This window comes from Pleurodeles waltl, chromosome 4_2 (genome assembly GCF_031143425.1).
Source record: "Pleurodeles waltl isolate 20211129_DDA chromosome 4_2, aPleWal1.hap1.20221129, whole genome shotgun sequence".
In the NCBI taxonomy this organism is placed as follows: domain Eukaryota; kingdom Metazoa; phylum Chordata; class Amphibia; order Caudata; family Salamandridae; genus Pleurodeles; species Pleurodeles waltl.
Genome location: NC_090443.1, coordinates 472,932,597 through 472,959,679, shown reverse-complemented (window position 1 = coordinate 472,959,679; position 27,083 = coordinate 472,932,597). Strand labels below are relative to the sequence as shown.

General features: G+C 46.3%; 1 protein-coding gene across 1 annotated transcript in view; it reads right to left on the bottom strand.

The window, feature by feature from the left end:
- PPAN (peter pan homolog) overlaps window positions 1–27,083 on the bottom strand; it is a 121,585-nt gene that overhangs the window by 79,084 nt on the left and 15,418 nt on the right. Inside the window, exons 3-5 of the mRNA XM_069231810.1 lie at window positions 26,311–26,412; window positions 21,585–21,635; window positions 15,404–15,574 (exon numbers count right to left, since the gene is read on the bottom strand). Coding sequence (XP_069087911.1) covers window positions 15,404–15,574; window positions 21,585–21,635; window positions 26,311–26,412 — 324 coding nt within the window. The remainder of the gene's footprint in view (window positions 1–15,403; window positions 15,575–21,584; window positions 21,636–26,310; window positions 26,413–27,083) is intronic.

The following is a 27,083-nucleotide window of genomic DNA, read 5'->3' as shown; positions in this document are numbered from 1 at the left end:
TCTCCCAGCCTTCTTTAACAAGGGCAAGTGGTCCCCTTACAGGATGACCAAACAGAAGTTCAAAGGGTGAGAACCCTACTCCCTTCTGTGGTACCTCCCTGTAAGCGAAAAGCAGACATGGCAGGAGGACATCCCATCTCCTTTTGAGTTTTTCTGGGAGCCCCATGATCATGCCTTTTAATGTCTTGTTGAATCTCTCAACTAAGCCATTAGTTTGTGGATGGTAAGGCGTAGTGAATTTATAAGTCACTCCACACTCATTCCACATGTGCTTTAGGTATGCTGACATGAAGTTGGTACCTCTGTCAGACACCACCTCCTTAGGGAAACCCACTCTGGTAAAGATACCAATGAGGGCCTTGGCTACTGCAGGGGCAGTAGTCGACCTAAGGGGAATAGCTTCAGGATACCTGGTAGCATGATCCACTACTACCAGGATATACATATTTCCTGAGGCTGTGGGAGGTTCCAGTGGACCAACTATGTCCACACCCACTCTTTCAAAGGGCACCCCCACCACTGGAAGTGGAATGAGGGGGGCCTTTGGGTGCCCACCTGTCTTACCACTGGCTTGACAGGTGGGGCAGGAGAGGCAAAACTCCTTAACCATGTTGGACATATTGGGCCAGTAGAAGTGGTTGACTAACCTCTCCCACGTCTTGGTTTGTCCCAAATGTCCAGCAAGGGGAATGTCATGGGCCAATGTTAGGATGAACTCTCTGAACAGCTGAGGCACTACCACTCTCCTAGTGGCACCAGGTTTGGGGTCTCTGGCCTCAGTGTACAGGAGCCCATCTTCCCAATAGACCCTATGTGTTCCATTTTTCTTGCCTTTGGACTCTTCAGCAGCTTGCTGCCTAAGGCCTTCAAGAGAGGGACAGGTTTCTTGTCCCTTACACAGCTCCTCCCTTGAGGGTCCCCCTGGGCCTAAGAGCTCAACCTGATAAGGTTCAAGCTCCAAAGGCTCAGTTCCCTCAGAGGGCAGAACTTCTTCCTGAGAAGAGAGGTTCCCTTTCTTTTGCTGTGGTGCAGTTGGCTTCCCAACTGACTTTCCTGTTCTCTTGGTAGGCTGGGCCATTTTTCCAGACTCCAGCTCTACTTTTTCACCCTGTGCCTTGCACTGTGCTCTTGTTTTCACACACACCAGTTCAGGGATACCCAGCATTGCTGCATGGGTTTTTAGCTCTACCTCAGCCCATGCTGAGGACTCCAGGTCATTTCCAAGCAGACAGTCCACTGGGATATTTGAGGAGACCACCACCTGTTTCAGGCCATTGACCCCTCCCCATTCTAAAGTAACCATTGCCATGGGATGTACTTTTCTCTGATTGTCAGCGTTGGTGACTGTGTAAGTTTTTCCAGTCAGGTATTGGCCAGGGGAAACCAGTTTCTCTGTCACCATGGTGACACTGGCACCTGTATCCCTCAGGCCCTCTATTCTAGTCCCATTAATTAAGAGTTGCTGTCTGTATTTCTGCATGTTAGGCGGCCAGACAGCTAGTGTGGCTAAATCCACCCCACCCTCAGAAACTAGAGTAGCTTCAGTGTGAACCCTGATTTGCTCTGGGCACACTGTTGATCCCACTTGGAGACTAGCCATACCAGTGTTACCTGGATGGGAGTTTGGAGTGGAACCTTTCTTGGGACAGGCCTTGTCTCCAGTTTGGTGTCCATGCTGTTTACAGCTATGACACCAGGCCTTTTTGGGATCAAAGTTTTTACCCTTGTACCCATTGTTTTGTGAAGAGGCTCTGGGCCCACCCTCCTGTGCAGGTTTTTGGGGGCCTGTAGAAGACTCTTTACTATTTTTAGTTTTGGTTGTCTCATCACCCTTCTGCTGGGGAGTCTTTGTGACCCCTTTCTTTTGGTCACCCCCTGTTGAAGTCTTGGACACCCTTGTCTTGACCCAATGGTCCGCCTTCTTTCCCAATTCTTGGGGAGAAATTGGTCCTAGGTCTACCAGATGCTGATGCAGTTTATCATTGAAACAATTACTTAACAGGTGTTCTTTCACAAATAAATTGTACAGCCCATCATAATTACTTACACCACTGCCTTGAATCCAACCATCTAGTGTTTTCACTGAGTAGTCAACAAAGTCAACCCAGGTCTGGCTCGAGGATTTTTGAGCCCCCCTGAACCTAATCCTGTACTCCTCAGTGGAGAATCCAAAGCCCTCAATCAGGGTACCCTTCATGAGGTCATAAGATTCTGCATCTTGTCCAGAGAGTGTGAGGAGTCTATCCCTACACTTTCCTGTGAACATTTCCCAAAGGAGAGCACCCCAGTGAGATCTGTTCACTTTTCTGGTTACACAAGCCCTCTCAAAAGCTGTGAACCATTTGGTGATGTCATCACCATCTTCATATTTAGTTACAATCCCTTTGGGGATTTTCAACATGTCAGGAGAATCTCTGACCCTATTTATGTTGCTGCCACCATTGATGGGTCCTAGGCCCATCTCTTGTCTTTCCCTCTCTATGGCTAGGATCTGTCTTTCCAAAGCCAATCTTTTGGCCATCCTGGCTAACTGGATGTCCTCTTCACTGGAGTTATCCTCAGTGATTTCAGAGTTGTTGGTCCCTCCTGTGAGGGAACCAGCATCTCTGACTATTATTTGTGGAGTCAGGGCTTGAGAAGCCCTGCTCTCCCTAAGTAGGACTGGAGGGGGGGAATTTCCCTCCAAGTCACTATCTTCATCCTCTGAGTTGCCATCCTCAGAGGGGTTGGCCTTTTCAAACTCTGCCAAAAGCTCCTGGAGCTGTACTTTGGTAGGTTTGGGGCCCATTGCTATTTTCTTTAGTTTACAGAGTGACCTTAGCTCTCTCATCTGTAGATGGAGGTAAGGTGTGGTGTCGAGTTCCACCACATTCACATCTGTGCTAGACATTATGCTTCTAAAGGTTGGAATTCTTTTTAAGAAACTAAAACTGGTTCTAGAATCTAATTCAAACTTTTACCAAACTTTTAAACTTTAAAAGAAATGCTAAACAGGATCTAACACAAGGCCCTAGCAGGTCTTTTAAGAATTTAGAAAACTTTTCAAATTGCAAAAATCAATTTCTAATGACAATTTTGGAATTTGTCGTGTGATCAGGTATTGGCTGAGTAGTCCAGCAAATGCAAAGTCTTGTACCCCACCGCTGATCCACCAATGTAGGAAGTTGGCTCTGTATGTGCTATTTCAAAGTAAGGAATAGCATGCACAGAGTCCAAGGGTTCCCCTTAGAGGTAAAATAGTGGTAAAAATAGATAATACTAATGCTCTATTTTGTGGTAGTGTGGTCGAGCAGTAGGCTTATCCAAGGAGTAGTGTTAAGCATTTGTTGTACATACACATAGACAATAAATGAGGTACACACACTCAGAGACAAATCCAGCCAATAGGTTTTTATATAGAAAAATATCTTTTCTTAGTTTATTTTAAGAACCACAGGTTCAAATTCTACATGTAATAGCTCATTCGAAAGGTATTGCAGGTAAGTACTTTAGGAACTTCAAATCATCAAAATTGCATGTATACTTTTCAAGTTATTGACAAATAGCTGTTTTAAAAGTGGACACTTAGTGCAATTTTCACAGTTCCTAGGGGAGGTAAGTATTTGTTAGTTTTACCAGGTAAGTAAGACACTTACAGGGTTCAGTTCTTGGTCCAAGATAGCCCACCGTTGGGGGTTCAGAGCAACCCCAAAGTCACCACACCAGCAGCTCAGGGCCGGTCAGGTGCAGGGTTCAAAGTGGTGCCCAAAACACATAGGCTAGAATGGAGAGAAGGGGGTGCCCCGGTTCCGGTCTGCTTGCAGGTAAGTACCCGCGTCTTCGGAGGGCAGACCAGGGGGGTTTTGTAGGGCACCGGGGGGGACACAAGTCCACACAGAAATTTCACCCTCAGCGGCGCGGGGGCGGCCGGGTGCAGTGTAGGAACAGGCGTCGGGTTCGCAATGTTAGTCTATGAGAGATCTCGGGATCTCTTCAGCGCTGCAGGCAGGCAAGGGGGGAATTCCTCGGGGAAACCTCCACTTGGGCAAGGGAGAGGGACTCCTGGGGGTCACTTCTCCAGTGAAAGTCCGGTCCTTCAGGTCCTGGGGGCTGCGGGTGCAGGGTCTCTCCCAGGCGTCGGGACTTTAGGTTCAAAGAGTCGCGGTCAGGGGAAGCCTCGGGATTCCCTCTGCAGGCGGCGCTGTGGGGGCTCAGGGGGGACAGGTTTTTGTACTCACTGTCTTAGAGTAGTCCTGGGGTCCCTCCTGAGGTGTTGGATCGCCACCAGCCGAGTCGGGGTCGCCGGGTGCAGTGTTGCAAGTCTCACGCTTCTTGCGGGGAGCTTGCAGGGATCTTTAAAGTTGCTGGAAACAAAGTTGCAGCTTTTCTTGGAGCAGGTCCGCTGTCCCCGGGAGTTTCTTGTCTTTTCGAAGCAGGGGCAGTCCTCAGAGGATGTCGAGGTCGCTGGTCCCTTCGGAAGGCGTCGCTGGAGCAGGATCTTTGGAAGGCAGGAGACAGGCCGGTGAGTTTCTGGAGCCAAGGCAGTTGTCGTCTTCTGGTCTTCCGCTGCAGGGGTTTTCAGCTGGGCAGTCCTTCTTCTTGTTGCAGGAATCTAATTTTCTAGGGTTCAGGGTAGCCCTTAAATACTAAATTTAAGGGCGTGTTTAGGTCTGGGGGGTTAGTAGCCAATGGCTACTAGCCCTGAGGGTGGGTACACCCTCTTTGTGCCTCCTCCCAAGGGGAGGGGGTCACAATCCTAACCCTATTGGGGGAATCCTCCATCTGCAAGATGGAGGATTTCTAGAAGTTAGAGTCACCTCAGCTCAGGACACCTTAGGGGCTGTCCTGACTGGCCAGTGACTCCTCCTTGTTATTCTCATTATTTTCTCCGGCCTTGCCGCCAAAAGTGGGGCCTGGCCGGAGGGGGCGGGCAACTCCACTAGCTGGAGTGTCCTGCTGGGTTGGCACAAAGGAGGTGAGCCTTTGAGGCTCACCGCCAGGTGTGACAATTCCTGCCTGGGAGAGGTGTTAGCATCTCCACCCAGTGCAGGCTTTGTTACTGGCCTCAGAGTGACAAAGGCACTCTCCCCATGGGGCCAGCAACATGTCTCGGTTTGTGGCAGGCTGCTAAAACTAGTCAGCCTACACAGATAGTCGGTTAAGTTTCAGGGGGCACCTCTAAGGTGCCCTCTGTGGTGTATTTTACAATAAAATGTACACTGGCATCAGTGTGCATTTATTGTGCTGAGAAGTTTGATACCAAACTTCCCAGTTTTCAGTGTAGCCATTATGGTGCTGTGGAGTTCGTGTTTGACAGACTCCCAGACCATATACTCTTATGGCTACCCTGCACTTACAATGTCTAAGGTTTTGTTTAGACACTGTAGGGGTACCATGCTCATGCACTGGTACCCTCACCTATGGTATAGTGCACCCTGCCTTAGGGCTGTAAGGCCTGCTAGAGGGGTGTCTTACCTATACTGCATAGGCAGTGAGAGGCTGGCATGGCACCCTGAGGGGAGTGCCATGTCGACTTACTCGTTTTGTCCTCACTAGCACACACAAGCTGGTAAGCAGTGTGTCTGTGCTGAGTGAGAGGTCTCCAGGGTGGCATAAGACATGCTGCAGCCCTTAGAGACCTTCCTTGGCATCAGGGCCCTTGGTACTAGAAGTACCAGTTACAAGGGACTTATCTGGATGCCAGGGTCTGCCAATTGTGGATACAAAAGTACAGGTTAGGGAAAGAACACTGGTGCTGGGGCCTGGTTAGCAGGCCTCAGCACACTTTCAATTGTAAACATAGCATCAGCAAAGGCAAAAAGTCAGGGGGCAACCATGCCAAGGAGGCATTTCCTTACAGTCTAAATGCTGTTTTGACATATTCTGTGTTTTTGGTGGGACATTTGGAGGGAGTTGGAGAAATTCTATGCAATAACCATGTCGGATAATTGCTAAGACCCAAGTGTCTGTTGTTATCTCCTCCCAAGATTTGTAAAACTGACTTAGTCTTCCCCCCACTGATGTTGTGTGAAGGGGTTGAGTGACTTGTGAGTCACTGTTTGGTTGCAGGGGTTTTTGTACTTTGAAATTTTCCCCGGTTTCTAGGGAATTGTCCTCCTCTATACTGGCCCCGAAAGCCTCCCCTTTGGTACTGTCCCTGGTAGGTAGACGGTGTAGATTGTGAGGTGCTGGCTTGTGTGGCTTGACCCCGAAACCCCCCTCTGAAGGTTGTTTTGCGGAAGGTGCCAAAAGTGCCTCTGCCCTGCGGGGAATAGAGTGCGCCCATGGCCTTGGCTGTGTCCGTGTCCTTTTTCAATTTCTCAATTGCCGTGTCCACTTCGGGTCCAAACAATTGTTGTTCATTGAACGGCATATTGAGCACCGCTTGCTGTATTTCCGGTTTAAAGCCAGATGTGCGCAACCATGCGTGCCTTCTTATGGTTACTGCGGTATTTATTGTTCTTGCCGCTGTGTCCGCTGCGTCCATAGAGGAGCGTATTTGGTTATTGAAGATGTTTTGTCCCTCCTCAACCACTTGTTTTGCCCGTTTTTGGAATTCCTTGGGCAGATGCTCGATGAGATGCTGCATCTCGTCCCAATGGGCTCTATTATATCGCGCTAAAAGCGCCTGAGAGTTCGCGATGCGCCACTGGTTTGCAGCTTGTACTGCGACCCTTTTCCCAGCTGCGTCGAACTTGCGGCTCTCTTTATCTGGAGGTGGTGCATCGCCTGATGTGTGCGAGTTGGCTCTCTTGCGAGCTGCCCCTACCACGACTGAATCTGGTGGCAGTTGTGAGGTGATAAAAGCAGGGTCCGTGCTTTATATTTTTTCTCCACCCTTGGAGTAATCACTCTACTTTTGACAGGTTCTTTGAAGATCTGCTTTGCGTGCTTTAGCATTCCTGGAAGCATAGGTAGGCTTTGGTAGGAGCTATGGGTGGAGGAGAGGGTGTTGAAAAGGAGGTCATCCTCGACAGGTTCTGCGTGTAACGACACGTTATGGAATTCTGCTGCCCTAGCTACCACCTGTGCATACGCTGTGCTGTCCTCAGGTGGTGAGGGCTTGGTAGGGTACGACTCAGGACTATTGTCTGATACTAGGGCGTTGTATAGGTCCCAAGCGTCCTGGTCGTCTTGGCTCATGGTGGTATGAGCCGGTGAATGTGACGGAGTCTGTGCCGGTGATGTGTGAGTTACAGGTGGAGGAGAGGGTGGCGGAGTAACCTTCTTCACCATTTTTTGTGGTGTTTGTTCTTGTGTTTGGAACTCGAGTCTCCTTTTTCTCCTGATTGGGGGAAGAGTGCTGATCTTCCCTGTCCCACTTTGAATGAAGATCCACTTTTGTGTGTGGTCTACATCAGTGGTCTGTAACTCTTCTTCAAATCTGTGTTTGCGCATTTGAGAGGACAGTGATTGTTCCTCTGTATATGAGCTGGCAGTTGGTTCGGTTGCTGGTCGTTTTGGCACCAAAACTGTGTCTCTGCTTGTTTTCGGCTCCGAGGAGAATTTTTTCTTTTTCGTCGTCGAGCTTTCTCGGCGTCGATCTTCCTCGGTGCCGCTGTCTCTGCGTCGAGCAGCTTCGGTTCCGCTGTCTCGGCGTCAATCTTTTTCGGCAGCACTTTCTCGGTCCCGAGATTGCTGCGTGCCTGTGTCTCGACCCGAGTCGGACGATCTCGGCACCAGTTCGGCCTTTTTCGGTGCCGATGGACGGTCACCTACTTTATGGGTTGAGCCATGGCCTGTTGGCAGTGGCGCCCCCTGGGCCTTGTCTGTTTTCTTGTGTGGTGCTTGCTTCGACGTCTTACTCACGGTTTCTTCGACGTCGAATTCCTCCGAGTCCGATTCATGGATGGAGAAGGCTTCCTCTTCTTCTCCTTGTCCCTCGAACTCTCGGTGTCCTGTCGGCGTGGACGCCATCTGCAATCTTCTGGTTCGCCGGTCACGGAGCGTTTTTCGGGACCGAAAAGCACGACAGGCCTCACACGTTTCTTCCTTGTGCTCGGGCGACAGGCACAAGTTACAGACCAAATGTTGGTCTGTATATGGATATTTATTGTGGCATTTAGGACAAATCGGAACGGGGTCCGTTCCATCAGTGTCGATGTTACACGCGGTCGGGCCGACCAGGCCCCGACGGGGGATCGAAATTACCCCGAAGGGCTACCGGAGCTCTTAACGATTCGGTGTAGATTCTATTCTTACCCGATACCGAGCGAAACAATACTGACGTAGTTTTCCGAAGTTAAGACTATCTTTCCGTCCCGAAACCCGGAGCGAAAAGGAACACGTCCGAACCCGATGGCGGAAAAAAACAATCTAACATGGAGTCGACGCCCATGCGCAATGGAACAAAGGAGGAGGAGTCCCTCGGTCTCAGGACTCGAAAAGACTTCTTCGAACAAAAACAACTTGTAACACTCCGACCCAACACCAGACGGCGGACTATGCACAACATGTGTATCTGCAGCTACACATGCTACCGAACATATAGTTATTGAAAGTGAGTGTTTAAATAAAATGAGAAACACTCCTGCCCTGATAAGGATGTTAGTAAACTAAAAGCAAGTCCAGGGTCATGCGCCCCCTCTTTGTGGGCTAGATACACGCAGCAAACTTTAGTCTACTTAAACAAAAGAGGTTTTTGTACTGCAGAAATACTGAGCTCACATATTTGAAGGTGTAATCATAGGTGAGAATGAAGAAAAAGGCGACTCTAAACTATCTGCCTAGGACCACACAATTTGAGACCAATTTCAAGGTCAAGTACACTACAGTTAGGTCAAGTAAATTATTTAACTTACTCCACTTGCAGGTCTAGTAACATTTTAATCGTTTTTTTAGGCTTGCCCATGAGGACAATATAGGCCCATATTGCACAGCTGTCTAGTATGCATGCCTGCTACCTGTGTGTAAATGTATATGGAAAATGTCACTTACCCGGTGTACATCTGTTCGCGGCATGAGTTGCTGCAGATTCACATGCTGTGCATTATCCTGCCATCTAGTGTTGGGCTGGGAGTGTTACAAGTTGTTTTTCTTCGAAGAAGTCTTTTCGAGCCACGAGACCGAGGGACTCCTCCCTTTCGGCTCCATTGCCCATGGGCGTTGACTCCATCTTAGATTGTTTTCCCCGCAGAGGGTGAGGTAGGAGTTGTGTATATAGTAAAAGTGCCCATGCAATGGAGTGAGTATGTATGTACATACTGTGTATAAAAAATTATAATATATTTACAAATTTATAAATGTACAAGTTTTATCAACTTATAACGGCTACAGGCTCCCGGGGAGGCGGGAGGGCACATGTGAATCTGCAGCAACTCATGCCACGAACAGATGTACACTGGGTAAGTGACATTTTCCATTCGATGGCATGTGTATCTGCAGATACACATGCTGTGCATAGACTAGTAAGCAGTTATCTCCCCAAAAGCGGTGGTTTAGCCTGTAGGAGTTGAAGTTGTTTGAAAAATTGTTCGTAATACAGCCTGTCCTACTGTGGCTTGTTGTGTTAACACATCTACACAGTAATGTTTTGTGAATTTATGAGGCGTAGACCATGTGGCTGCCTTACATATTTCTGTTATAGGTATATTTCCTAGAAAGGCCATTGTGGCGCCTTTCTTCCTAGTGGAGTGCGCCTTTGGCGTAATAGGCAGATCTCTTTTTGCTTTAATATAGCAGGTCTGAATACATTTCACTATCCATCTGGCAATGCCTTGTTTGGATATTGGATTTCCTGCATGAGGTTTTTGAAAGGCTACAAACAATTGTTTTGTCTTGCGAAATTGTTTTGTTCTACCAATGTAATACATTAATGCTCTTTTGATGTCTAGCGTATGTAAGGCTCTTTCGGCTACTGAGTCTGGTTGTGGAAAAAAAGACTGAGTTCCACTGTTTGGTTTAGGTGGAACGGTGATATAACTTTTGGTAAGAACTTTGGATTTGTCCGTAGAACCACTTTATGTTCATGTATTTGTATAAAGGGTTCTTGTATAGTGAATGCTTGAATTTCACTTAACCTTCTATGAGATGTGATAGCTATTAGGAAGGCTACTTTCCAGGTTAAGCATTGCATTTCACAAGAGTGCATGGGTTCAAATGGTGGACCTATGAGTCTTGTTAATACAATATTGAGGTTCCACGAGGGAACTGGTGGTGTTCTTGGGGGTATGATTCTCTTTAGACCCTCCATAAATGCTTTGATGACTGGGATTCTAAAGAGTGATGTTGAATGTGTAATCCGCAGATATTGCTGTGAGATGTATTTTGATAGAAGAAAAGGCTATGTTTTATTTTTGTAAGTGTAATAAATAGCTTACGATGTTTTTCGCAGAAGCGCGTAGTGGTTGGATTTGATTATGATAGCAATAAAAAATCTTTTCCATTTGTTTGCGTAACAATGTCTTGTGGTAGGTTTTCTAGCTTGCTTAATGACCTCCATACATTCTTGAAGACTTCAGGGGCCAGATTGCTAGATTGAGCGATACTGGATTCAGGTGTCTGATCTGTTGCCCTTGGACTGAGGGTATGGATACCTGGACGCGAAGTTTTGGCATTTTGCGTTTTCTTTTGTTGCGAATAGGTCTATTTCTGGTATTCCCCAGTGTCGAAAGTAAGTTTGTAGTATCTGGGGATGAATTTCCCATTCGTGTGTTTGTTGGTGATCTCGACTGAGATTGTCGGCTAACTGGTTTTGAATCCCTGGGATGTACTGTGCTATTAGGTGAATGTGATTGTGAATCGCCCAATGCCAAATCTTGTGTGCTAAGAGATACAGTTGTGATGAGTGTGTCCCTCCCTGTCTGTTTAGGTAATACATTGTTGTCATGTTGTCTGTTTTGACAAGAATGTGTTTGTGGGCTATTATCGGTTGAAATGCTTTCAAATGCTAGGAACACTTCTAATAGCTGTAGATGATTTATATGCAGTTGCCTTTGTTGAACGTCCCATTGTCCCTGTATACTGTGCTGGTTGAGGTGTGCTCCCCACCCATCATTGAAGCATCTGTTATGATCACGTATTGAGGCACTGGGGTTTGGAATGGCCGCCCTTGGTTTAAATTTATAGGATTCCACCATTGAAGTGAGGAGTGTGTTTGGCGGTCTATCAACACTAGATCTTGAAGTTGACCCTGTGCTTGTGTCCATTGTGTTGCTAGGCATTGTTGTAATGGGCGCATGTGTAGTCTTGCGTTTGGGACAATGGCTATGCATGAAGACATCATGCCTAGGAGTTTCATTACAACCCTCACTTGATAGTGTTGGTTTGGGTGCATGTTTAGTATTACATTTTGGAAGGCTTGTACCCTTTGTGGACTTGGAGTGGCAATCCCTTTTTGTGTGTTGATTGTTGCTCCTAAGTACTGTTGTATTTGGCACGGCTGTAGATGTGATTTTTGGTAGTTATAGAGAAACCTAGTTTGGGTTTCTATGACGTATTTTGAGTGTAGAAGACACTGTTGCCGAGTGCTGGTTTTTATTAACCAATCGTCTAAGTAAGGGAATACGTGCATGTGCTGCCTCCTGATGTGAGCAGATACTACTGCAAGGCATTTTGTGAATACTCTTGGGGCTGTTGTTATGCCGAACTGTAACACTTGGAATTGGTAATGCACGCCTTGGATTACAAACCTCAAGTATTTCCTGTGGGAAGGATGTATGGTTATGTGGAAATAAGCATCCTTGAGATCTAATGTTGACATGTAGTCCTGTTTGAGCAAGGGAATCACGTCACCATGTGAAAGTGATCTGATTTGATGTAAAGATTTAGTGTTCTGAGGTCTAATATGGGTCTCAGTGTTTTGTTCTTTTTGGAATTAGGAAATACAGGGAGTAAACACCTGTTCCTTTTTGATGGTTGGGTACTAGTTCTATTGCTTCTTTTTGTAACAATGCTTGGACTTCTAGTTGTAAGAGATCTAATTGTTGTTTGGACATGTTGTGTGCTCTTGGAGGCACATCTGGTGGCAAATGTAGGAATTCTATGCAATAACCATGTTGGATAATGGCTAGGACCCACGCGTCCGTAGTTATGTGTTCCCAGTTGTGGTAATAATCTGTAAGTCTCCCCCCCACTGGTGTTGTGTGGTGGGGGTTTGTGACGTTGAAGTCACTGTTTAGTTTGTGGGGTTTTTGGGCTCTGGAATTTCCCTCTTGTTTTAGGGAACTGTCCACCCCTATATTGTCCTCGAAAACCTCCTCTCTGATATTGGCCCCGATATATGGGTCTGACTTGTGAGGTAGAAGGCCGTGGTCTAGGCCCGAAACCCCCCCTCTAAAGTCCGGCTTCCTAAAAGTGCCTCTGCTCTGTGGGGAGTAGAGCGCGCCCATGGCTTTGGCCGTGTCAGTGTCTTTCTTCAGTTTGTCTATCTCTGTATCCACCTCTGGCCCAAATAGTTGTTGTTCATTGAATGGCATATTTAGCACTGCTTGCTGAATTTCGGGCTTAAATCCGGAGGTTCATAGCCATGCGTGTCTCCGAATGGTTACCACCATGTTTACTGTTCTGCCCGCCGTGTCTGTTGAGTCCATGGCCGACCTCATTTGGTTGTTGGAGATACTTTGGCCCTCCTCGACAACCTGTTGGGCACGTTTCTGGAACTTTTTGGGAAGGTGTTGAATGAGATGTTGCATTTCATCCCAATGTGCCCTGTCGTATCTTGCTAGAAGAGCCTGAGAATTGGCAATTCGCCATTGATTGGCTGCCTGTGCTGCCACCCTTTTGCCTGTGGCATAGAATTTCTGACTTTCTTTGTCAGCCGGTGGTGCGTCTCCAGAAGTTTGTGAGTTCGCCCTTTTTCGAGCTGCTCCTACTACCACTGAATCTGGAGTTAATTGTTGTGTGATGTACACAGGATCAGTAGGGGGAGGTTTATATTTCTTCTCCACCCTAGGCGTGATGGCTCTGCCTTTGACTGGGTCTTAAAACACCTGTTTAGTGTGTTTTAACATGCCTGGCAGCATTGGCAAGCTTTGGTATTGGCTGTGCGTAGATGACAGGGTGTTGAACAAGAAGTCATCTTCTATGGGTTCTGCATGCAATGCTACATTATGAAATGTAGTTGCCCTGGAAACCACTTGCATGTAAGCAGTACTGTCTTCAGGTGGTGAAGGTATTGCCGGGTAGCATTCGGGACTATTGTCAGAGACCGGTGCATCATACAAATCCTATGCATCCGGGTCATCTGGACTCATCCCTGTGTGCGTTGGTGACTGCATCATTGGGGGTGTTGCTACCGGGGACAGATGTGGCGAATGTATTGGTGATTGTTGTGGAAAAAATTGTGGCGGAGTTTTCTCTTTAGCCACTTTTGCCTTTGGCTGCATTTCCACCTCTTGGAATGCAAGCTTCCGCTTCATTTTGATTGGAGGAGGAGTTCTGATTTTCCCTGTGTGCTTTTGGATATGGAGCCTTCTTTGGGTATGGTCAGGCACTCCCATGCCCAGCTCTTGTTCAAATCTGTGGCCTTGTAAGTGTGTGGAAAGGCCTTGTTCCTCTGTATAGGAGCTTTGTTTCGGCTCCGAGGAAGAATGTTTCGGTACCGAAATTTTTTCGCAAGTCTTTTTCGGCTCCGAAGAAACCTTTTTGACTTTCGGTGTGCCGAACCCTGGGTGGCGAGTCTGTTCGGAGCCGGTATATCGGGCAGAGTCTGTTCGGAGATGGTATCTCGACCGGAGTCGGATGTCTTTGGCTGCTGGGAGGCCTTTTTCAGTGCCGATGTATGGTCACCGTGTTTTCGGGTAAAGCCATGGCCTGTTGGCGGTGGCGTCCCCTGGGCCTTTGTGATCTTCGAGTGAGTTTTTGCCGGGGCTGGTTTACTCACGGTTTGCTGCGTCTTCGGCTGCTCACTCTCTTGACTCGTCTGAGTCCGAATGGAGAATGTCTCCTCTTCTTCGACTTTGGTGTGTCCGGCCAGTGTCTATGCCATTTTGAGTCTTCGAGCTCTACGATCCTGCAGTGTCTTCTTGGATCGAAATGTCCGACAGGCCTCGCAAGTATCCTCTTTGTGTTCGGGGGGACAAACACAGATTACAGACCAAGTGCTGGTCCGTATAAGGATACTTTGCCTGGCAGTTGGGGCAGAAGCGGAAGGGGGTCCGGTCCATGAGCATTGAAGATGGAAGCGGTCGGGCCGACCAGGCCCCGCCGAGACGTGGAAACCCTGAAGGGCTGCCAGAACTTTTCTTTCTTCGGTGTCGATGTGCTAGCACTAACCCGGTACCGAGCGCAAACCATAACGGCGAATTTTCCGATGGATAACTATCTTTTCCTAACCGAAACACGGAGCGTAGAGGAACACACCCGAACCTGATGGCAGAAAGAAAACAATCTAAGATGGAGTCGACGCCCATGCGCAATGGAGCCGAAAGGGAGGAGTCCCTCGAAAAGACTTCTTCGAAGAAAAACAACTTGTAACACTCCGAGCCCAACACTAGATGGCAGGATAATGCACAGCATGTGTATCTGCAGCTACACATGCCATCAAACACACACATATATATATATATATATATATATATACACACACACACACACACACACAATCTACAAAAAATGACAGAGACCAAGATATAAGTAAACAAAAATTCAAAGACAGTAAAATCCTAGAGGCAGATATATATATTTTTTTAATTACCCTCTACCAAGATGAATCGTGGAACCTACTACATGAAGTAGCATGTTCAGTGTCAACACGTTTCAGCCACATAAGCTGTAATCTTCAGAGAGTACAATCAAATTACATTAATGCCTGAAAAACACCCAAATCTCCATATCTGCAACCCAGTTGCATTGATTTTTATTTTGTTAAATTTTTTTTTACTTTTCAACAAACCTGGACAGAGTGACACCCATTGGTGATACACGTTGTGAACACCAAAATTAGTGTGAGCGCAACTCACCAGAATTTTAAACAGAGCTAGCAGCATAGAACCAGCATTTGCAAGGAAAAAAGCTCTACTCGAGACAAGAACATAAACTCAGATCAATCTGGCTTACCTGTGTCGAAAAGGCAGGAAAATCAATTATGGAATCCACCATAAGAAACAAGACTACATCGTAACAGACCCTGTTGTTTAGAAGTTTCTTCTAGGTTTAGCTACAAACTGGCCAAGACTAACTCAGCCAGCGCCCAAGAGACTCAGACTAAAAATCAAAACACCGCTCAAAGGTGACAACAATTATTCTTCGAGGATGCATCAGTGAATTTAACTTTGGGAAAACGAAAGAAATCACTGTAAACTCAAAACTACATATTTTTATCATTTGCACCAGATTCCGATCTTCGCAACAAGAGCAATATGAGAAAAATATACATATACCATTTAAGAGGGGGGTGCTTAATCAAGAAAGAGTTCAACTAAGAAACCAAGTAAGATCAGCAACTGTACTTTAGGGGAGCCCTACATTTGATGTCAACACTTACTTTATGCACGTTTATGGAGGGGAACATGTGCTGGAAGACAGTGGCCATGAGCTTGATGTGCATGCCTGGAAGGCTGAAGTTGTTCAGAATCAGTAGAGGCGGATGTGTGAACTGCTGCTCATGCATCCTGTGGCGTTTCAGCGAGGAAACCACATCCTTGACCAGGGAATACTATGAAGAAAGAAGGGGTTGGCAAAGAGGACAACAGCAAATAGATTAGGGTACTGAATTTAAACAGAGGGCATGTTGCCAATATAAAAAGTAAAAGCACATGACTCTGGACAGTTACTGAGACGGCCTATTCAAGTACAATAAAGTGATTAAAACATACCATGACCCTGTATGCAATTAGATTGGCAACTGTGGTTCTCAGGAGCTGCATTTTGCAGAGATTACAACACTACGATAAATTATCCTCCCCATTAGGCAGTTGCCTGATGCTGTGCACAAACCATAGCAGCAAGTGAGTTGATGCAAGAACAACTTTGGGGAAATGTGTTTATTTAAAGGTGTTCATGGAAAAAAAAGCATCTGGACAACATGGACCAGCCAGGTACGACCATCCAGGGCTTCATTCACAATACAGTGGGTCTGAACTCCACAACAAGTGCTTGATGAAGGTGAAAGGAAACAGCTATATCTACTTCTTTCATGAATGACCTCTCTGTTGACTAGGCATCCAAGAAGAGAAGTGTGGTGGCGCAGGAAGTGGAGAAACAGGACGTGGTTACTGTCAGTCTACATTCTGGCAAACCTGTTGATTTGTTCTATGCATTTTAACCCCTTCTGTGCCCAGGACGTAATGGTTACGTCCTGAGGCACAGTGCTGCTGTGCCCAGGACGTAACCATTACGTCCTGTGCACAGAGCCCAGAGGGAGCGCTAGCGCTCCCTCTGTGGGGTTCCCCCCCACCCCCCCCCAAGTCAGGGATGGAAGGGGAAGCCCTTCCCCTCCCACCCCGACCCCCCCTGTGACGTCAGCGCGCGAGTGCGAGCTGATTAGTCACAGGGTCTCCCCCATCGCGCTGGAAGCAGAGCTTCCAGCGCGATTGAAAGAGAAAAGCATTTCTCTTTCAATCCCATGGGGGAGGCCCCGAGAGGCTTCAAAGGGAAGGAAATGTATTTCCTTCCCTTTGAAGTTTCTCACAGGTTTCAAAAGCCAGATTGCTTGCAATCCAGCTTTTGAAACCCCACTAGACACCAGGGATTTTTTTTTTCAATGAAGTTTTCAAAAGAGAGCGACCCCTTGGGCAAGGGTCGCTCCCAGGGGGGGCATTTTTTTAGGAAGGCCTTTTCTTCCCCCCCTGGGGGCAGAAACCTCTAGGCACCAGGGACCTTTTTTTTTATTTTATTTTTTTGATGTTTTCTTTTTTTTTAGGTGGGGAGCGATCCCTTAGGCAAGGGTCGCTTCCCTACGGGGCAATATATATTTAGGCCATTTCTGCCCCCCTTGGGGGCAGATTGGCCTATTTTGATGAGGCCAATCTGCTCCCAAGGGGGGCAGAAACCATTAGACACCAGGGAGTTTTTTTTTTGCGCGAATTTCACGCAACGGGAGCGACCCCTTGGGCAAGGGCGCTCCCAGCGGGGGCATTTTTTTGGGAAGGCTTTTTCTGCCCCCCCCCCCCCGGGGGCAGATACCTCTAGGCACCAGGGATCATTTCTTTTTTTTTTTTTACTTTTTGTTATGTTTTCCTTTTTTTTTTTTAGGTGGGGAGCGACCCCTTAGGCAAGGGTCGCTCCCCTAGGGGGCAAATTATATTTAGGCCATTTCTGCCCCCCTTGGGGGCAGATTGGCCTATTTTGATGAGGCCAATCTGCCCCCAAGGGGGGCAGAAACCATTAGACACCAGGGAGTTTTTTTTTGCGTGAATTTCACGCAAGGGGAGCGACCCCTTAGGCAAGGGTCGCTCCCTGGGGAGCGGGGGGATTATTTTAGGCCATTTCTGCCCCCCTGGGGGGTAGATCAGCCTATTTTGATTCGGCTGATCTGCCCCCAAGGGGGGCAGAAACCACTAGGTACCAGGAATTTTTGTTTTTTTCTGTTTTACAGATGGGGAGCGACCCCTTGGACAAGGGTTGCTCCCCTGGAGGGGCAAAATGTATTTAGGCCATTTCTGCCCGCCTTGGGGGCAGATCGGCCGATTTTAGGTCAATCTGCCCCCAAGGGGGGCAGAAACCACTAGGCACCAGGGATTTTTTTTTTGCGCCGTCACGCAAGGGGAGCGACCTCGTAGTCATGGGTCGCTCCCCCGGGGGGGGGGGGGGGGGACAAAATTATTTTGTATGCCAGGCAGAAACCTCTAGGCGCCAGGGCAATTTTTTTGTTTGTTTGTTTTTTTAGAGATGGGGAGCGACCCATCAGACAAGGGTCGCTCCCCTGGGGGGCAAACTGTATTTAGAGCATTTCTGCCCCCCTTGGGGGCAGATTGGTCGATTTTAGGTCAATCTGCCCCCAAGGGGGCAGAAACCACTAGGCACCGGGGATTTGTTTTTTGGCGCCAATGTCACGCAGGGGGAGCGACTCCGTAGGCAAGGGTCGCTCCCGGGGGTGGGGTGGGGTTTGGGGGGGCAAATTTATTTTAGGCCATTTCTGACCCCACTGGGGGCAGAAACCTGTAGGCGCCAGGGCAATTTTTTTTTGTGTGTTTTTTTTTTTGTTTGTTTTTTTAGAGATGGGGAGCGACCCATCAGACAAGGGTCTCTCCCCTGGGGGGCAAACTGTGTTTAGACCATTTCTGCCCCCCTTGGGGGCAGATTGGTCGATTTTAGGTCAATATGCCCCCAAGGGGGCAGAAACCACTAGGCACCGGGATTTGTTTTTTGGCGCCAATGTCACGCAGGGGGAGCGACCCCGTAGGCAAGGGTCGCTCCTGGTGGGGGCGTGGGATGCAAATTTATTTTAGGCCATTTCTGCCCCCCCTGGGGGCAGATCGGCCTATTATTAGGCCGATCTGCCACGGGGGGGGGGCAAAAACCTCTAGGCGCCAGGGCAATTTTTTTTTGTGTGTTTTTATTTTTGTTTGGTTTTTTTAGAGATGGGGAGCGACCCATCAGACAAGGGTCGCTCCCCTGGGGGGGCAAACTGTATTTAGACCATTGGTCGATTTTAGGGCAATCTGCCGCCAAGGGGGCAGAAACCACTAGGCACCGGGGATTTGTTTTTTGGCGCCAATGTCACGCATGGGGAGCGACCCCGTAATCAAGGGTCGCTCCTGGTGGGGGGGTGGGGGATGCAAATTTATTTTAGGCCTTTTCGGGCCCCCCCCCCCCGGGGGCAGATCGGCCTATTATTAGGCCGATCTGCCACCAGGGGGGGGGGGGGGGGGGGCAGAAACCACTAGGCACCGGGGATTTGTTTTTTGGCGCCGAGGTCACGCAGGGGGAGCAACCCCGTAGGCAAGGGTCGCTCCTGGGCAGGGCGGGCGGGTGGGAGCGGGGGTTCAAATTTATTTTAGGCATTTTGTGGCTCCTCTCAGATTCCAGAACTTTGTGTCACCGAAATGAGAGGAAAAAGTGTTTTTTGGCCAAATTTTGATGTTTGCAAAGGATTCTGGGTAACAGAACCTGGTCAGAGCCCCGCAAATCACCCCATCTTGGATTCCCCTAGGTCTCTAGTTTTCAAAAATGCGCTGGTTTGCTAGGTTTCCCCAGGTGCCGGCTGAGCTAGAGGCCAGAATCCACAGGTAGGCACTGTTTTCTATGAAAAAATGTGATGTGTCCACGTTGTGTTTTGGGCCATTTCCTTTCGCGGGCGCTAGGCCTACCCACACAAGTGAGGTATCATTTTTATAGGGAGACGTGGGGGGGAACGCTGGGGGGGGAAGGAAATTTGTGGCTCCTCTCAGATTCCAGAACTTTCTGCCACAGAAATGTGAGGAACATGTGTTTTTTTAGCCAAATTTTGAGGTTTGCAAAGGATTCTGGGTAACAGAACCTGGTCCGAGCCACACAAGTCACCCCATCTTGGATTCCCCTAGGTCTCTAGTTTTCAGAAATGCACAGGTTTGGTAGGTTTCCCTAGGTGGCGGCTGAGCTACAGGCCAAAATCTACAGGTAGGCACTTTGCAAAAAAACACCTCTGTTTTCCTTCAAAAATTTGGCTGTGTCCACGTTGCGCTTTGGGGCGTTTCCTGTCGCGGGCGCTAGGCCTACCCACACAAGTGAGGTATCATTTTTATCGGGAGACGTGGGGGGGGACGCTGGGTGGAAGGAAATTTGTGGCTCCTCTCAGATTCCAGAACTTTCTGCCACAGAAATGTGAGGAACATGTGTTTTTTTAGCCAAATTTTGAGGTTTGCAAAGGATTCTGGGTAACAGAACCTGGTCCGAGCCACACAAGTCACCCCATCTTGGATTCCCCTAGGTCTCTAGTTTTCAGAAATGCACAGGTTTGGTAGGTTTCCCTAGGTTGCGGCTGAGCTAGAGGCCAAAATCTACAAGTAGGCACTTTGCTAAAAACAGCTCTGTTTTCTGTGATGTGTCCACGTTGTGTTTTGGGGCATATCCTGTCGCGGGCGCTAGGCCTACCCACACAAGTGAGGTATCATTTTTATCGGGAGACTTGGGGGAACATAGAATAGCGAAAGAAGTGTTATTGCCCCTTGTTTTTCTGTACATTTTTCCCTTCCAAATGTAAGACAGTGTGTAATGCCCTGTAATTCACATGCTAGTATGGGCACCCCGGAATTCAGAGATGTGCAAATAACCACTGCTTCTCAACACCTTATCTTGTGCCCATTTTGGAAATACAAAGGTTTTCTTGATACCTATTTTTCACTCTTTATATTTCAGCAAATGAATTGCTGTATACCCGGCATAGAATGAAAACCCACTGCAGGGTGCAGGTCATTTATTGGCTCTGGGTACCTAGAGTTCTTGATGAACCTACAAGCCCTATATATCCCCGCAACCAGAAGAGTCCAGCAGACGTAACGGTATATTGCTTTCGAAAATCTGACATTGCAGGAAAAAGTTACAGAGTAAAACGTAGTGAAAAATTGATGTTTTTTTCACCTCAATTTCAATATTTTTCTTTTTCAGTTGTTAGTTTCTGTAGGAAACCCTTGTAGGATCTACACAAATTACCCCTTGCTGAATTCAGAATTTTGTCTACTTTTCAGAAATGTTGCGGTTTCTGGGATCCAGCGTTGGTTTCATGCCCATTTCTGTCACTGACTGGAAGGAGGCTGAAAGCACAAAAAAATCGTAAAAATGGGCTATGTCCCAGTAAAATGCCAAAATTGTGTTGAAAAATTGTGTTTTCTGATTCAAGTCTGCCTGTTCCTGGAAGCTGGTGATTTTAGCACCGCAAACTCTTTGTTGATGCCCTTTTCAGGGGAAAAACCACAAGCCTTCGTCTGCAGCCCATTTTTCCCATTTTGTTGAAAAAAAAAACGACATTTTCACTGTTTTTTGGTTAATTTGTTGGCCTCCTTCTGGGGAACCCACAAAGTCTGGGTACCTCTAGAATCCCTAGGATGTTGGAAAAAAAGGACGCAAATTTGGCGTGGGTAGCTTATGTGAACAAAAAGTTATGAGGGCCTAAGCGCGAACTGCTCCAAATAGCCAAAAAAAGGCTCGCCACAGGAGGGGGAAAAGGCCTGGCAGCGAAGGGGTTAAAGAATGACAATAACGTAGATCAGCTTAATTTAAATAGAAAGTTAGACTACACATTTCAACTAATCTAAGGAAGAGATTTATGAAACAGGGGCCAATGTTACAACAGCCTGGGCACACCCTCGTAGCAATAACAAAAGTCGTCCATGCTGGCTGGCAGGGATGATCTTGAGGAAATTAGCACCATTCCAAGACAAGTATAGTCAACAATAATAGTTAACAAGTTCCTTATGAACAGATGCATCAGTGCGTTTACTTTGAAAAGAAATCACAGTCATCTCATAACTACACGCTTTCATCATTTGCATCTTGTCGGCCCATGGCTTGAAACACGTCACTCCAAGCAGATGAAGGCTGAAATTAACTACGTGCAACAAGAAGTACCCACTACCTCCAACCACAGGTGTCTCAACTAGGTGAAATAACCAACAACACACTGGTAGAGGGTGCTCTGAAGTACCGAAATAAAGAAATACACTTTAGATCATGTGCAGCACACTCCAAGGTCAATACCAAAACAAACACAATGAAAACAACGGAAGGTGTTGGCATCAAATACACACCTGAGTAACACGGAAGGTCAGTGTTGGTCCTCTTGGTAGACGGGCGGCTTTCTGTGGGCAACAAGAGAAAGACATACATTTATGTATATCAATAAACAACACACCATCATAAATAATAAAAACAACTCTGCTTTTAGAACTGTGTGTTCCAATCAAGGGGATGAACAAAGGCTGTGATACAAGAAACAGTCACAAATAGCAATAACGCTAGAGCACAAAGTTTAATTGCCCCCCTTTTTCCCTTAGTACTGGATACATCAGTGCGTTTACTTTGAAACGAAATCACAGTAAACTCAGAATAATATACCTTCATCATCTGCATCCAGGAGTCACTGCGTGGCACTAAACAGTGTTCAGGCTCTTAAGCTAGGTACAATATTGAACTACACGAATACATCACACTGGTCAGGGACCATGTGAGAAGCAAGTAGGATACACAGTCGAGGCACCATTTTTTTTTGTGATTTCTTAAAAGAACACACTCGTCAGCTAAAATACCATCAGGACAAAATAGTCTATTAGTCTGAAGAGAGAAACTGGGGAGAAAGGGTGGACAAGTAACCAGTAAAACCATTCATGACTGCAACCCCGCTCACTTCAGTTTTGGAAGGCCAAGCTTGTGATATCTAAGCAAATGAATGCAACACATACAGGTTTGTCATATACTTGCCTTTCTTTTTTTTGCCTACACACTGCAAAAAACAATCTACTGCATCATTACTGCAACCTGCAGCACATTATTTTCTTTATGTCTTTCACAAGGGTTGTTTTAATTTTTAAAAGGCAAGCTACGAATGGCAACTTCGTTCTTAGCATGGTTGGAATAGTAGAAGGTGTACCACTACACTAGATTGTTAACTCTCAGTAAGAGAGATAAAACTCACAACACTGATTTAAATCTAAGTGCAGGCACAAATTCTTCCTGCATCAAATAATGATGAAACTTTAGCTTACAGTGTCTACCTCACCAGAGTGAACTAACTAACCCAATGAGCATGCGTAACTAAGTATGTGCTCTGAAATGGGAACAAAGGAGCACACAAGTTTAGATTAAGTGGCAAATTTATCATAGAGCATGGTCTATTCTGCATAAAGGCTTAAAAGTACAAGCACTTGCAATGCAACGGGTCTCGCATTTGTTCGAGTTAGAGCTATTAGCGTTGTAAAGCAAAAAAAAAAAAGCAGCCTGCGCGCGCTATGTAAAATGCAGTGCAATTGCACTGCGTGGAAAATAAACAGATAAAGTAGCCCGGCCTCCAGGCTGAAAACATCGAGCCTCAGATTTTTTGGGTACTTTACCGGTGCTGTGTAGGTGGGCTCAACACCGGAAAAAAAGGCATGACGTATGCATGCCTTTCACAAATGAAAGCAAGCAGATTTTAAAAGGCAAGCCCACAAACCAATGTAAGTGCCTGACGTGGCATGGGCGAGGTTTCAAGCCCAAAGAGATAACAGAATGGACGGAGCACTTTGTGCTCGCCCATAAAAAGGGTGCAGGACTGTCAGAGAAGAAAGCTCTTGCAACAAATGCGCTGGTAGAAAAAATGCTCTCACTGGTGTTAACATTATTTTTGTTTAAAAAAATAACATCCAAACATTATTTCAAATTGAAGTAAAGTTTTGCTATAAAAAAAATGTACACGGGGCTAAGCATTACAGACAACTGCTACAAAAGCATTGTTTCTTAAAGCTGAGCCTAAAGTTGTGGCCTACATATGAAATCTGCAGCTACTGGAGTTTTCACAGCTTTGCAAAAGTGTCTGACTTAGACTGTTAGCAAGAGCGCGTACTCTCAGACCCATACTGGTGTTCAGAGGGCAGCTGGGTGATGCTGGGCCACAACAATGGTGACTGAGGTCATTTGGTAAGAACTACTAAATCCTCTGCAACTGGGCCAGTACCGCCCTTTATTCTCAAGGTGGCGAAGGCTAGCAGTTACAAGCTTCTCAGAGCGGTAGTGTGGGGAGCAAGTACTCAGAACACAGACAACCAACACACACACATTACCAAGCCCAGTGATCGTCGTTTACAAGACCAGAAGTACTTTAAGGCCACAGCAGGGCAAAATACCAGGGTAGGAATGCAATACAGAATGTAATCAAAATTGCATTAAGGTGCACATTGGTATGGTCAGGCTCCCTTGACTACAATCCCCAACACGCTACAAAGACTTCTGGCAAACTATGATTGACTAAACCATATCAATCATAGTTCAATGAACCAAGAATTTCAGTTCAATGAAGTATTTGAAACATTCTTTAAATCACCTCAATTTCCAGAAGTTGTGGCCTGAACAGGCAGCAAATCATTTTTGTGAAGAGGTTAGCTGCACTGTTAAATCCCTAAAAAGAGGCAAGGCCTCGGACTCATTTCCCGGATTTTTTCTCACCGTGGTACGAAGCTCTATAATAAAGGGTAAAGACCATGCCAGAACGAGCAATATACCTGGGTAAAAGACCCTTGCAATGAGAAACATTCACCATAAAGTATCTAGGCATACAATTATACGACAAACAAACATGCAATCCTTTTGAAGGACAACACAGGGAGAGCTATCAGATCACTTAAACCTCCCTTCCACTTATCCACTGAAGTTGAACTGCTCTGTCAAAAATGGTAATTCTCCCCAGACTCCTCTCATACTTTGCAACATTCTGACCCTCAAACGTCTCTGAACATTCTGCAAACTTCACACCATATTATTAGACCTTATTTGAGGGATGGGCAGGTGCAGTTACACTCTAAACTAAGGCTTCCAATGTGTGGATGTTGCATGGGGATGCAAGACTTCTCCAAATACTACCTTGCGGTGCAGCTTCAATGGGTAGCTTGTTTGGCCAGGCATCACCAGGAAGACAGAGGTCTCACGTACGTAACTGCACAGTGGAACTTGCACGGAACCTTCCTCCTTGGAGCCCCAAGCCAAAATCCCTTTTAAATAATGCACATAACTGCTTACGACACAGCTTCTTCTGCAATATACAAGTGAAACATTATGCCCCAACACTATCACTCAGTATACTATGGTCTTGGTAAGAAGCTGGTTGGGAGGAGGCTGATAATACAATTGGAGACTTGCTCTCAGACAAGGCTCTCTTGAGCTTGGAGGACCTCCGCATCCAATTTGTTCTGCGGAAAGGTTATATGGAACCATTAAGCAAACAAAGGTACACACTTGTACACTGCGCACCTCGAGGCGGATACCAATCAACTTATACACACAAGAGGTCACAGCAGGTGCTTGACGGCACAGACTTTTAAATACTGCTATCCAGACTCAAACAGGACCTTGCTGCACCTAGAAAAACACATTGGAGGTGACGCTAGGGCAGTGATTCTGAATGGCAACAAATTCTAGATTATCACCATAAGGTCTCCAGAATTGCGCAATTTAAATACACCAAAATCTATATACTCCACAGAGGTTATTTGACTCCCCATTGATACAACTAATAATCCCTAGCCTACTGGATGCCTCAGCAGATTTGCTCCATGTTTTGGAAGTGCTCCATCTCGAGAACATTCTGAATGGTGCTATTAACCAACACTGGGCCAGCCACTAAGAGAACTGATGTTTCCACTGTAGCGCACTGCCTACTGGTTTTTTTTCCTCAGTCCCAAAAGCAAGAAAGCCACTATCTGTTTCACTGATCTAGTCATACTACTAGCCAAAAAGGTGATCGGTATGGAAGCTTCCCACTCCCTGTCCCTCAATGAATACACAAGGGTTGAGTGAGATCCAAAGATGGGCCTAAGCAGAGGGGTAACCCCTGCATAGAGAGAAGAGAGCTTTACGCAAACAGACCCTAGCAGTATATTGGGAACCATGGACCTACACACTACTACACCCAGTGACCTGTAAATCAACACAGGAGCAGTTCCCTTAGGATCAAATTAGTCATAGTCATAATGATGGCCATACCATGTCCAACTCCCTGCACACTCACACGTTAAGGTTTAAGTGACTCTTAGTAAGACTAAGCCATACAGGACCTGAAAAAGTAATTCAGTAGAGCCCTTCTCCATTTACTTTTAAGCATGAAGTGTTATCTCATAAGAATGGACGGGAAGGGTGGACAATTTGTACAACACTGGAAAATAATAAAAACTGCTTTAAAAAACATAAGGGAAAAGACTTGGCCTGCTCTGGCAGCACCTGAAAATAGTATAACTTAATACGGACTTACAAATCCTTACAAAACTAGAGGATATAATTCAACTTAGCGTGACCTATAACCCACTCACATCAAAATCATACTCAAACTCTGCGAAACGTACTGCTGTACCATATAGAAAATCGACCAACTTAATTCACTTGGGAGGGGGAAGAGGCTGCAACGTTTTACATGCTGCCCCACCAAAAGGGAAAGGATCTGGAACCGCTTCTTGTGGGTCTTGTTGACTCTGGCATATAAGAAGAGGGGGTTAAGCTTAAAATTAAGACACCAAAAGGTTTTTTTTTTATTTTCAATTCGGTGTGCTGCAGCTACTAAAATGAGTTGTTATTCATGGTATTTGGTTTGGGTGTACCCCAAGCTTATTCAAAAGTTTGTGAAAAGTTATTCGCTCACAAAACAGGTACTGGTGCATGAGGACATTCCTCTGTTGAAGATTTATAAACTATCATTTTTCTAAGTTAATTATCCAACTGTTGACGCCTTTAGCAAATTCTCGACCTTCACGTTGAAATCTTGGAAAGAGACTTTACAATAACACTTTTACTTACAAAATTTACACCAGTTGAGGTTTTGCTGAACACAAGGAAATGAGTCACTCCAAGAGGACCAGCCACCGAGACGAAGTCCTTGAGAGCATTCTTCTTTCGGACCTAAAACCACAATCGAGCGAATTAACAAATAGGGATACAATTAGGAAAAAAAATAAAGTCAGACACAACAGTGTAATTATGAACTGAAAGATGAAGTTTCAGCTACAAAACTGAGTGAAACCAACTCTGAAAGAAGAAACTATTCTACAAATTGGATTTTTCTGACCAAATTCAAAGGATCCTTCCTATTTCATTCAAGAAGGCAAGAGATGGGAGCTCTCACATCTCAATTTTGCCGAAATAAAAAGGTCCAGGTTTTTTATTTTACACTCTTGTAATTTTATAAATGTTGCTTTCTGTTATAATGCAGGATAGGAGTACCTGGATGCTAAGATAAAACAGGACCAGATGAGCTATATCCAACAGACATGAGATGCTGTGAAGAATTGAAAACAGGATGACTAACTCTGAAGCACATGGAGTGAGCTGTTCGCCTACACATAGATGTTGCGCTACAATTTGTTTAACATTCTGCCAACACCAGTGTCTCTTTTGGCACAGAGGACAATGTTACACTCGAGGAATTTGGAGGAAAAGGACTTAATCTGGTCCAGGGACTGGCACAACTGAGCAACACCACTTATTCAACATCACCACCATTTTAGGGAAAAAGTAAAACCTTTCAAGGATGCATCAGAGCGTTTACTTTCAAAGAAGTCACAGGTACCTCA